Source organism: Miscanthus floridulus, chromosome 12 (assembly GCF_019320115.1).
Source record: "Miscanthus floridulus cultivar M001 chromosome 12, ASM1932011v1, whole genome shotgun sequence".
Lineage (NCBI taxonomy): Eukaryota > Viridiplantae > Streptophyta > Magnoliopsida > Poales > Poaceae > Miscanthus > Miscanthus floridulus.
This window is the reverse complement of record NC_089591.1, coordinates 73,900,907-73,913,666: the sequence shown is the minus strand read 5'-3', so window position 1 is coordinate 73,913,666 and position 12,760 is coordinate 73,900,907. Positions and strand designations below refer to the sequence as shown.

Genomic DNA, 12,760 nt, shown 5'->3' with positions numbered 1-12,760 from the left:
AGCGGTCTTCAGCGCCACTACTCCAACTTTTTCGTGTCATCCATGCCACTTCCGTCAGTTTGGGCTCTAACGCCGTTAAACTGCAGGTGTGAAAAGACAAAAATGCCCTTAAGTTCAAATATGTTATTAATTTTTTTTGAGCATCTTAACGACTTCAAATGAAAAAACTCAAAACTGGAAAGTTGTAGATCTCGTCGAGATCTATAATTTTCATATAATTTTTTTTCATTTAATTTCACAAAAAAATAATATGATTTTTCTAAGATATATTAATCATATCAAATCATATTTTTTTTGCGAAATTAAATGAAAAAAAAATTATATGAAAATTATAGATCTCGACGAGATCTACAACTTTCTAATTTTGAGTTTTTTCATTTGAAGTCGTTAAAATGCTCAAAAAAAATTAATAACATATTTGAACTTAAGGGCATTTTCGTCTTTTCACACCTGCAGTTTAACGGCGTTAGAGCCAAAACTGACGGAAGTGGCATGGATGACACGAAAAAGTTGGAGTAGTGGCGCTGAAGACCGCTAAATTTTTTCAGGGGCACACAGGGAATTACGATCTTTTATAATGGCACACAGGGAAAAGTCTCTTATATTTTTAGGTGCATTTATGGATGTGGATGTAGCATAGGTCATGACTGTGGAGCAGACATTTGTTGTGTGGCTGTAAATTTATTCTAACTGGTGTATTATAGGGTAGGGTAGATATACACTCTCTGACCCTCTGACCTCTCTCCTTGTAATATAAGCTGTAATATAAGGGATTCAAACGATTTTATGGTAAACATGCATAAGTTTTTTAACAGATTGGACATCCCTTGGGTATATCTTGTTTGGGAGGTTAGATACTCAAATGGTAGACCACTAGCAAGAACTTGCAAAGGCTCTTTTTGGTTGCGTGACATTCAGGAACTGCTACCTGCTTTCAAGGCATGGCGATGGCCATGGTCAATAATGGGTCTTCCTATTTCTTCTCGTTAGATTCTTGGAATGGTTTCTCCTTCAGCACTAGTATGTCAGAGCTTTTCTCCTTTGTGAAAGACAAATGCATCACTGTTCAGCAGGTTTGCCAATCCACTTCCTTACATGATCTTTTTCACTTACCCCTATATGAAGAAGCTTATCAGCAGTTCACTCAGCTCTTGGCTACTGTGCAATCCTTGGACTTACAAGGTGGTTTTGATTCATGGTCATAAATTTGGGGTTCTAACATCTTTACTTCAATCGCGTCAAAAAAAACATCTTTACTTCAAAAAAACATATGTGCACCTCACTGGTACAAGGCAAGTTCATCCTGCTTTCTCTTGGCTATGGAAATCCTATTGTTAGAACAAAAGGAAAATTTTCTTCTGATTGTTACTCAAGGACCGGCTTAGCACTAGAGAGCTCCTAAGAAGAACGAATGGTGTTGGAAGATTATAACTGTGTTCTTTGTCACCCAGGCCTGAAAGAATCCCTCATTCACGTGTTCCTAGCATGTCCTTTCTCAAGATCTTGTTGGGCAACTCTTGGACTGGTTATTCAACAACCAACATATCCTCTTGGAACTCTGGTTTCCTTTAAAAACCAGCAACTTCCTTTTTTCATGGAGATTATTGTAACAATGAGCTGGTCTATCTGGACTGTTAGAAATGATGCTATTTTCAAGCAAGTGCAGCCCTCAATTCTTCACTGCAAGTCCATCTTCAAACGAGAATTTACCCAAGTTATTCTTAGAGCAAAAAACAGCTTAGCACCGTTGTTTACCCAATGGCTAGAAGCTTATGTGTAGTTTTTCAAATTTTTTTGTTTCCTTCTTTGTTTCTTGAGGAACTTTGTAGGACAATGGTATCCCTTTTATTTAAGTTTTAATAAAAGCACAGTAGGGGGCACCCCCTCCTGTTTCCCTCAAAAAAAGGAGGTTGACAAAAGACCACCTTACCCCTTACTAATTAGGATAGAGGGAGTAGGTCAGTTGCTATTTTTCTTAATTAATGCGGGTTATTTTGGATGACGCTAATATTTTCTAAAAAAAGATAGAGGAGAGAGGGGCTTGAGGACGTAGAGTACCTTGTATTTTAGGGGGGGGGGGGTATTCGAGGCTGGTTCACGAACTTAGCTCCACAAACTTGACCGTGGAGCAGCTGCACAAAAAAAACTAGAGTTTGTGGAGCACCTATTTAGGTGCTTTCATAACTCCACCTTTTTTCTAGAGCAGAGTTACGTGGAGCTGAACCTGTTTGGCTAAAAAACATGGAGTGGAGCAGTCCCAAAACACCCCATTGATACAAAATTTGAACTCTAGATTCCTTATATTACATGATTGAGGGAGTATCAATCGAAACCAATTCCACAAATTTTGGTAACAACTTCAACTCCAACTTCAATTTTATTAATAACTACTTGTAAGACCTTTTATCTTGGTACATACCCCTTATCCTATGTTTTTTTATCAAATCAATCCATTGATACATACCCCTTATCCTATGTTTTTTTATCAAATCAATCCATTGATACATACGGTACGATGATTTCTACTTCCTCCATTAATAATTTTTTGATTTTCTATATGCACTGATTTTACTATCTTTTTTTTGAACAGCATTGATTTTACTATCTAAGACACAAGTGTATATCTAGATACGTATCAAAATTTATCGGTGTGTTTGTCGGTGTGTTTGTTTTGCCGGACGACCTGCTGCGGAATGATCCGAACCTACATCCAAGCCTGGCGCTGGCGTTTGGTTCGTCACATGATGGATCCGTTCGTCATCAACCCATTCCTTTCCTTATAAATGCGTCGCTACCCCATCCCTTCCAAAACCATCGGACGACATGGTCCGTGACCAAACCAAACGTGCACAGGTAATTATCCGAACCTGCTAGGAATGGGTCCATGCCGGATGAGTTTGTGCCGGACGTGGTCCTTCCGCAATCCAAACACGCTGTATGTGTCTAAAATGCTAAAACATTTTATAATTTGGAATGGAGGGAGTACTTGTGATGTCTTGTATGAAAATTACTGGTTGATTTCAGCATTGGAATTGTTTTTAGAGCATCTCCAACAATCATTTTAAAACCCTCGTTCAAACAAAAATCGCTCATTCTCCAACAACTTATAAATAGAAAATGAGAATATTGGGCCGTTAGGAACGGTAAAAAACCTGCTTGTGCGACAGCCCAAAGCTAGAACGAGAAGGCCCATTAGCGTCATCGTCTCTCCCCTAAAAAAATAAAAATAAAATAAAATAGCGTCATCGTCTATTCGTTTTCCTAAGACAAGAAGTCAAGAGCATCATCTCACCTACTGACCTTGACAAACCAAATACATGGAGGCGCTCGTGGTGCGGCGGCTGGGCGACCCCACGCTGCCCCCCGGCGGCGAAGCCTCCCCGTTCGCCGCGGTCTCTGGGGACCACCCGGTACCGGAGATCTCGTCGCCAACAGCAGTCCGAGTGCGAGTCGCGGCGACCAGCCTCAACTTCGCAAATTTCCTCCAGGTGCAGGGCAAGTACCAGGAGCGCCCCCCGCTGCCGTTCGTGCCTGGATCCGACTACTCTGGCGTGGTCGACGCAGTCGGGCCCGGTGTGCGTGGGCTCCGGCCCGGCGACCGCGTCTGCTCCTTTACCGGCCTCGGGTCCTTCGCTGACTTCATCGTCGCCGAGGAGAAGCAGCTGTGAGTTCTTAATTGTGCTATAATTCCTTTCGGATTTCTTCTTCTGTTTGATTGAGGTGACTTTAGGTGTGGATGGGGATCCCAGGAGCATAAATATTTGCTGTTTTTTAAACCGGTAAATCTCATGTTAACTGGACGCTGTACAGATAAACGGATAATGCATTTCTCGGCCATACATGCTAATAATAAAATAAAAAAATGCAGGCACCATACTCTGTTGTCAAGAAATAATAACCATTCAGATTAGTGTTGCTTTTCTGTATTGCTGTTTTTTGTTGATTTATTCCTGTAAGTTGGAAAGGAAGTGTATTTTTATTTTCCAATGTAGAGGAGGTGGCCATGTTAGTGCTGTTTGACGTGAAATGCAAGTGATTTGTCCACCAGCTGAATTTGTGTTGAATCTTGTGGTTTTCTCAAAAGTGGATGCTGCTAATCTTGTAGTGGATGTCTTATATTCCCTATTTGGTTTTGTTACTTTTTTCAGTTCAGCATTTCCATCAGCTGAACCATATCACAATTAGGCTCCCTGTTAATCTACACATTCTCGTCAAGGATATATCTTTTATCTTAATAATGCATACTTGCATAATGACTGTGCTTAGCATTAACAGTTCAAACTGAATTACTGCCATCACATCTGTGTGATGTAAATGTATGTATGGAATAGAAAAAAAATGATGTGTTAGTTATGTAATGATTATTTTGTTCCTTTTATGAGATATGCTAAATCGATGTCATGTTTTTCTGAATCAGATTTTTAGTGCCTGATGGATGCGATATGGTCACAGCTGGGGCTTTACCTGTTGCATTTGGTACATCACATTTGGCCCTTGTTCACCGAGCCCAATTGAAGGCTGGCCAGGTTTCCTTTCTTCTATGTGATGTGATGTGTTTTCCGCATTTTTTAGACCAAAGGCATCTGCTGGCTTTATTCAAAAACTTAAACAGGATTCAAATGGTCTAGCTCTGGGATTGCCAGCTCACAACGAAGTTGAGACAAAAAAGGAGCACAAATGACACTACCTCTAAACTACTGCTCCACTCTCAATTCTCCTCTCCACAAAACAAGTCCCAAACAGCTAGACAAGAAAAAACAAGTCTGTTGGGCATTTTTGATAATAACTCTCAGCAGGAAATACATCTCAGAATATTTTACTAGATTAAATTTGCTATCTAACGTCCATGCTATCATAAACCACATTTGGAACCAAGGGATTATAATTCTGTGTATTATGATTATTATTCTGTAAGACAACATAGTAACATACTAGTCAAGGTGTATACTTGAAGTTTTGTAGTGTATACCTGAGGTTATCCATACAGTATGCATTTATATCATTGACACAATGGCATTTTGATTTCTATAAACATACCTGATCGGAAGTGCTTGCTGCATCAGCGCTGTGTCTGCAGTTACTGTAGTATTCAAGCAGCCACAGCTGCAGCTGCTCCTACAAAAGGGCAGCCAAGCAGGGCGATAGTTCATGTGCTATTAAATTATGCATATTTTGTATTATTATTATATCTTCTACTATTGTTAATAGGCATTCGTAGGATTTGTCTCCTTCTGTAGTTGAGGGAACTAATGTCTTCCACATCACCTAATATTAGTTCACCAAGGTTTGTTGTGATGCTTATTACGTGTTACTTGTTTTAACAGTTGTGAGACATTTATATACCCTTGATACATATAAACGGAAGGTCGGAAGGACATAAGCAACAACTTGACCTTTGTGTTCCAGTACTTCATTCCTTCTCATTTGATTGTTGTAATTTCAGGTGCTACTTGTTCTTGGTGCTGCTGGTGGAGTCGGGGTATCTGCTGTGCAAATAGGAAAAGTTTGTGGTGCTGTTGTTATTGCAATTGCTAGGTGATTAACACGATGAGATAACTATTTCACAATATGGTAGTGTTTGGTGTCTATTGTCTACTATACCTTCTCTTTGACTTCAGGGGGGCTGAGAAATCGGAATATCTCAAGTCCATAGGAGCCGATCATGTAATTGACTCAAGCAAGGATAATGTTGTAGAAAGTGCCAAGTCCTTCTTAAAGGCTAGAGGCTTGAAAGGTGTTGATGTTTTATATGACCCAGTCGGGGGGAAACTAACTCAGGATAGCCTGAAACTTCTCAATTGGGGTGCGCACATTCTTGTCATCGGATTTGCCAGTGGTGATGTTCCAGTTATTCGAGCGAATATTGCTCTTGTTAAGGTGCGCTTATGCATAAAAATATTAAGAATGTGATTATTCAGATTTTTCTATAATATAATTTGGCTTTCAGCACTTGGGCAGTTGGGCTACATGCCCTGTTTATGTTGGTTAAATTCTTAGAATTTGTGATTCTGACATACATCTCTAGAATTTGTACTGTCATTTTTCTTGCTAAATTGAATAGTGGATTCTGAATTATGGGACTTATTACAAATTTACATGTGAGCAATTTGAAAACTAATCATGTAATCAATTAAAAGTAATGCTGGCTGCACCAGAATGATTGTTGGCGGGAAATAAGAAAATATGTAACCAGTTAGTTGAAGATGCATGTACTGAATTTGAAGTTGTTATAAGGGGAAACAGGTAGCACTGCTGAATAACATTGCTTATCTAAGCAGTGAAGGGAAACTTCTGAAACAAGGATGTACTGATGATACAATTATTTGATTCACAAATTATGCGTATTGAAATCACTAACTAATTTCTCCAAAAGAAGAAACAACTGACCATGGTCTTGTGCTGTTTCAGAACTGGACAGTTCATGGTTTATACTGGGGAAGCTACTTAACTCATCGACCACGAGTACTCATTGATTCCCTCAATGAACTCTTGTCATGGCTTTCAAAAGGTCTGATAAAAGTTCAAATTTCACACCGCTACAGACTTGTTGAGGTAAGCAACTAAGCAACATTTAGCAGCTATCATGTTTGAGATGGCATGGCCCAAAGGCAACAACTTGTATTGACGGCAACACTTAATGTATCTCATGAGCTTGTTTTGAACCAGGGTGGTCTAACTTGTTACACATGTACTGTTCACACCATTGTACATTTGTACTGCCATATTGCCGTATCTGTTGTTAGTTACTCCCTCCATTCCAAATTGTAAGTCGTTTTGGCCTTTCTAGATTCAAAGATTTTATTATGTATCTAGACATAATATACATCTAGATGCATATCAAAAGCCACGTACCTAGAAAAGCCAAAACGACTTACAATTTGGAATGGAGGGAGTACTTTGGTATCATGTTGTTTCCTAGAGTCAAAATTGCTCTTCATTATACTTGTAAAAGCATCTATTCACATGTTAGCGTTGTATTGCTATGCAGCTGGAGCATACTATCTAAACAACAGCTGTTCTCCATTTGAATGAATAAGTATGGGCATTTTATTAAAGAGAAAAGTCCATTTTTGACCATTGAACTATTGCCCAAGTTTGATTTTGGCCATGCAACTCTAAAATCAGAAATCTTTGACCACTGAACTATCAATACTGGATAAGTTTGGCCATCTAGCTAGTTTGGAAGGTGATTTTGTATTATCTGGAAATTACAAAAACTGACTTATTTCTAAAAATTCATAACTAGCACGTTTTAAGTCATAAAAATATGAAACCAGTGTCATTTTTTTCTAAAAATATAATGTGTCTATCGGTGCTAGATTTGGATTTATTTAGGTCTTATTTGTAGTTGTTCCTAGTGTTTTATTGCTCTTGGTCATACTTGTTATTTATTTAAGTCATCATTTTGGGCTATATTAAGCCTAGTGATTGACTAACAGAATCAAGACACAAAATAGAGTACGGAATATGTTGGTTAAATTAATCAAATTATTTAGGGCCCGTGATGCCGTACTAGTTACAATGGCTAAATGTGATCTATATCTGGAGCATGGCACCTGCGTGGTTGGTGTCGTCTTGAAGATCTTCTATTTACTCGTAGTCTGCCATGATTTTTCTTGGTCAATCTCGGTTATAATATGTTGCAAAAATGATGATTTTAAATAAGTAACGAACATGACTACAAGTAATAAAACAATAGGAATAGGAGCAGATAAACTACCAATAAATTCAAATAGAGGACCAATAGATAGATAATACTTTTAAAAACATTTTGTTACTGGTTTCATATGTTTCTTATTTAAAATGAATTTGATTTTTTTTAAATCCAGTTCTGTTATTTTCAGAAAATACAAAACTACCTTTGTTACAAACTAGATGGCCAAATTTGTGTGTTATTGATAGTTCGGTGGTCAAAGCTTTCTGGTTTGAGAGTTGCATGTCCAAAAACAAACTCGGGCAATAGTTGGATGACAAAAAGTGGACTTTTCCCTTTATTAAACTGCTTCAAACCAGATTTAATTGCATGTACACCAATCATCTCTGATAAGAGAATATATGTGTTTAAGTCATTCTGCTTGAATATACTTGGCAAATGATTGCATGTGTTCAACTGTTAGCTATAAGAAATTGATTGTGGTCGAGCTTTGGCGTATATGTAATCTGTGTCAATTATATTTTGGGGTGTTATTTTCCACAGGCCCATCTTGCTTTCTCTGCCCTGAGAGATAGGAAGGCGGTTGGCAAAGTGATGATTGTAATGGGCTCCTCAGCAGCATCAAGGCTCTGATATCATTCAGAAATGTTTCTCTACGAGATCATGAAGCTTCTAATATGTATCAATTGTAGGACAAAGATTATCTGAGACTGAAGTAGTTTCCTTGTCAATAATGTTGTGTATGATATCTACAAAAACAATCAGAGAAATAAGCAGTTTATCTCCACACAATGCCAAGCAGCGTATACAACTGATGCGAAACAGCTCTACGATGCCAATGCTGTGAGTAGTGGCAAGTAAAATGAATACAATCTGATTAATCAGCATCTAGATTGCAAGGGTTGGATCGTTGTGGCAGTGGGGCGACCTCGCTGTTGAGGAGAGCCAGAGGGGAGGCGAGCCGATGGGTGACGAGGCGTTAATGAGAACAATCGCTGGGTGCCTACAGGATGGCGTTTATATGAAGGTAGCAGGGATGGACGTGTGTAGACTTGACACCCTAGTTGTCTTCAGGATGGCGCTTATATGGAGGTGGTAGGGATGAATGTGTTGACACCGGACCATCTGGTGTCACCTACCGTACCGTTCCATCTGGTTTCCAGCAACCAGACAGTCCGGTTTGTCCAGATTATATACATCAAACACTTCTAAGTATGAACTTTTTACAATCTGGAACTGCTCACAAATATCATAATCAGATGCTTGTGCTAAACTATTGGCTTTAACATTCTCTCGCCTAGATATGTGATGTGTAGATAACTCAGTGAAAGAAGATATGATCTCTATGTACTTATCTACATAAGCATTCAATGACCTATAAAAACATTTGAACACTTCGGCCCTATTTGTTTCAGCTTCCTAGGAGCCTTTGGACCTCACCTTTGGGACCTTTCAACAGCCAAAAGTTCTCGGAAGCCAAAAGCCAGAAGCTGAGTAGACCAATCAACCAAACAAACCCATGTTGTACTGGCTTATAAGGCTAGCCAGGCTACAGATTGAAGGAGAACTAAACACACCCATAGCAGTGGCAGAGCTACAGGGCGCAACCTGTATGTATAATATAATATTTGTAAGCAAAGTCAATCGAACAACGCGCCTGCCGGCTGCTTTGCGACGTCAATGGCCTTTCAGGCCCACGTGGTGATGCAGGCACGAGGCCACATCACATGACGGCCTTTGAGGCCCACGTGCACGCGGCCACATGACGGGAGGTTAGGAGGGTTCTCACGTCTCGTCTTCCAGACGTTCGTGATCGAGGTCGTAGTGCCGTGGTGGTCTCCCTTCATCGTTGGGAAAGATGCCTGCGGTTGCCGCCCAGCCATCGTAGCCTCGTTTGTTCTGGCATTGATCGAAGGTATTGAAGATTCAGACATCAGAAGGACTCTGCAATGGAGTCTTTGCCCGCAGTCTCGAATTAATGAATCTGCACAGGCATTCAGGGCAAGCTGCAAGTACCCAACATCGAGATCAACATATCCACGTTCCGCCTAGGCTGCTCTGGTGCTGCCTGTGCTTCCGCGATTAACGACTCCCAGCCCGATTGCCGGCCAACGAAATGAGGTTCAATCTCTACTCTTTTCTCTCTTTTTTTAATCCTATCTAATATCATTGAGTTATCTCTATATTTGTAACAATATATTGTTTTAGATGTTTATATTGTATATTTTATGGATGGTTTCAATTAAATCTCCAAATTGAAGACTTATCGTGTACTTTTAGTTCACGTATATTGATTATATGTTACAAATTCATAATTCTTACCGAATTATCAAATGGTTTTACCTAATTATATATAAAATTTTTTGGCTGGCATACCCTAAAGCAAAATCCTAGATCCGCCACTGACCCATAGTGACATTGACCTCATAGACTAGGCCTTCGCCACCAAGGGCCTCAATGTCAAGACCTCATCGTGCTTTCCAACGCCCACACGCTAGGCAACAAAGCGCACAACCTCGTCACCGCACCACCCCCAAGCCGTCCCTTACACCTACATGCTATGGAAGCACACGTGGTGAGGAGGGGAAGAGCGAGGTGTGCGTGGGGAAAGGCCCAAATGGCTCATGTGGGGGGGGGGGGGGGGGGGGGGTCATGGGGAGGCATGTGGGAATGGCGAGTTGCGCAAGAAAAAACACGAAGGGAGACGTGGATGGCAAGCGACGGTGACTCGCCAACTCTAGCGACCGATAAAGCCACAATAGAAGACTCAATATTTTGGAAATCGACTTGGAATAACTTTAAGTGTCTCGTTATGTCCTTTCTAATTGATAATAGGGATATAGGGCTTCTTTGGTTGGAGGACTCAAAAGCTGCCTGGCCCAGGCAAGAGACCCATGCGTTGGATTTCATTGCCCTGGGGTCTAGATCTCTATCTGGCTCTCCAACTGCCGGGGAGGCACCAACCAAACAAGCCCATAGATTTTGGTTACAGCTTATCTAATTTAAATATCTAAATATTAACATTTTATTTTAAACTTCTCGCTAGCCAAAGATAGAGATATGACTTTCTATAATGCACACAAGATACAGAGAAGTTGTTGGAAGGTGAAAAGATGTAGAGAGTGATTTTTATTTAAATGGCTATTCAAATGATAATTAAGATAACATTTTTTTTAAAAAAAAGACTTTTATATTAGACGGTCTTGGCGAGGCTGTTGGATGCATTTTGTCGCCCAAAAACTTAAAACCGGACTATTTTGTTGCCCAGACACTTAAGACCGGACTGTACACGAGATTATTTAATCTGAGTCACCTGAAGTTGCTTATAGTACGTATTCCCAACCGGCGCCGAGTCGGGAACGGTCGCATAGCGCGCGCCGCGCAATAGAAGAAGTACTCCTCCTATAAACAAAGGCCCCAGCTCTGGCTTTCAAAAAAAAAAAAAAAAGGCTCTCTGCACTTCTGCAGCAGATCTGTTTTGTGCAAAACGCCTATATTGCCGTGTGCTCCCTCGCCAGTCGCCATGGCTATCGAATCCATATCGTCGTCGAGGTGCGTAACGGGGAAGGTCACCGCCACGCACAACTTCGAGGTGACCGACTTCCCGGTGCTGGACGGCATGGGCACGGGCAAGTCCGTCAGCTCGAGCACCTTCAGCGCCGGCGGCTGCGACTGGAGGATCGACTTGTACCCTGATGGGGTCGACGAGAACAAAAGTGCTTATGTGTCAGCCTTCCTGCATTTTGTCAGTGGGACAGCAGGTGTCAGTGTTGCATTTAGTTTCAGTTTACTATTGGGCAATAAAGATCAAGATCAAGTGATCACGAAAAAGCTAACTTCAAAGACCTTTGAGTCGTCGGCTGGTGCCGGCTGGGGCTGGCCTACGTTCATTGAGAAATCCAGCCTGCAGGAGCTGCTGCACCTCAACGGTGGTCGCTTCACCATCAGGTGTGTTCTGACGATAAAACAAGTGCCTCACACTGAAGATGCAGCCGCCGTCGTTGTAGTTCCGAAGCCAAAGCTGCACCAGGACCTCACACATGCTGAAGAGCGGGGAAGGTGCAGACGTGACGTTCAGTGTGGGCGACCAACTGTTCCCTGCTCACCGGTGCATCCTGGCCGCACGGTCCATGGTGTTCAGGGCGGAGCTCTTTGGCGCGACGAAGGAGAAGGATGCGCATTGCATCAAGACCCAAGACATTGGAGCCTGCGGTATTCGAGGCGCTCCTGCGCGCACTTCGTCTACACGGATTCCATACCAGATGATTGCGACGACACGGATTCCTTGCCAGATGATTGCGATGACAATGCAGCAGTTAACATTGTGGCAATACAGCACCTGTTAGTTGCAGCCGATCGGTATGGGCTTGACAGGTTAAGGCTCCTGTGCGAAGCAAAGCTGTGCCGCGATATTGATGTGCAGACGGCGGCCACCACCCTAGCTTTAGCAGAGCAACACCACTGCACCCAGCTCAGAGGTGCCTGCGTTGGGTTCATAGCTTCGCGTGACGTGCTTGGTGCTGTCATGGAAACCGATGGGTTCAAACATCTCATCACTAGCTGCCCTGCAATCATGAAGGAGATTTTGGACATGGTCGCTGCCGTCTGGACTCTGGAGCAATAAGTAGTGTCACTGGAAATATAGGTGAACAGCAAGCAGCAATACGTAAAATGCTGCAGCATCAATATTCGATCACTATCCATCACATTAATTAATTCTATTGCTGTTGTATCCATTGCAGCTCCTATTATATCGGAAGAACGAATGTGCGCTGCAGTGATACAATGCTACAATGAAAATTTGAAGAAAATCCATTACGTAAATAGCATTGCTTGTCCTTTAGTTTTCTTCTTACGCTTTCCTTTCTCATGTTGTGTGCTCGCGTGACATTAAATCAATTGGTTTGGATCTGTACTGAAACTCGTCGCATTTTTCAGTTTTATCTTGCACGATATGCATTGTCGATGGAATATGATTGCCTCAGGTAGGTTTATCACTTCTCCCAATGTGCTTGGTGCTATTATATATGGAAACACATGGATTCAAGCATATCGTCCATTTGGCTATGAACACGGAGATGCCAGCCCGGACGGATGTCCGCGGCT

At 41.5% G+C, this 12,760-nt stretch overlaps 1 protein-coding gene and 1 pseudogene across 2 annotated transcripts; both read left to right on the top strand.

The window, feature by feature from the left end:
* The first annotated feature begins 3,273 nt into the window (after positions 1–3,273).
* On the top strand, positions 3,274–8,439 carry LOC136496606 (uncharacterized). Of its 2 annotated transcripts, none has more exons than XM_066492327.1 (6): positions 3,274–3,664; positions 4,418–4,526; positions 5,444–5,535; positions 5,619–5,877; positions 6,409–6,552; positions 8,198–8,439. In XM_066492327.1, exons 1-6 carry the CDS (start codon positions 3,318–3,320, stop codon positions 8,285–8,287), a joined length of 1,041 nt encoding a protein of 346 aa, XP_066348424.1. In that variant the 5' UTR covers positions 3,274–3,317; the 3' UTR covers positions 8,288–8,439. The 2 variants fall into 2 exon arrangements, with proteins under 2 accessions (XP_066348424.1, XP_066348423.1); XM_066492326.1 differs by lacking the exon at positions 8,198–8,439 and adding an exon at positions 6,667–6,783.
* A 2,738-nt stretch (positions 8,440–11,177) lies between these two features.
* Positions 11,178–12,278, top strand: LOC136496133 (BTB/POZ and MATH domain-containing protein 2-like; annotated as a pseudogene).
* Positions 12,279–12,760: the final 482 nt, after the last annotated feature.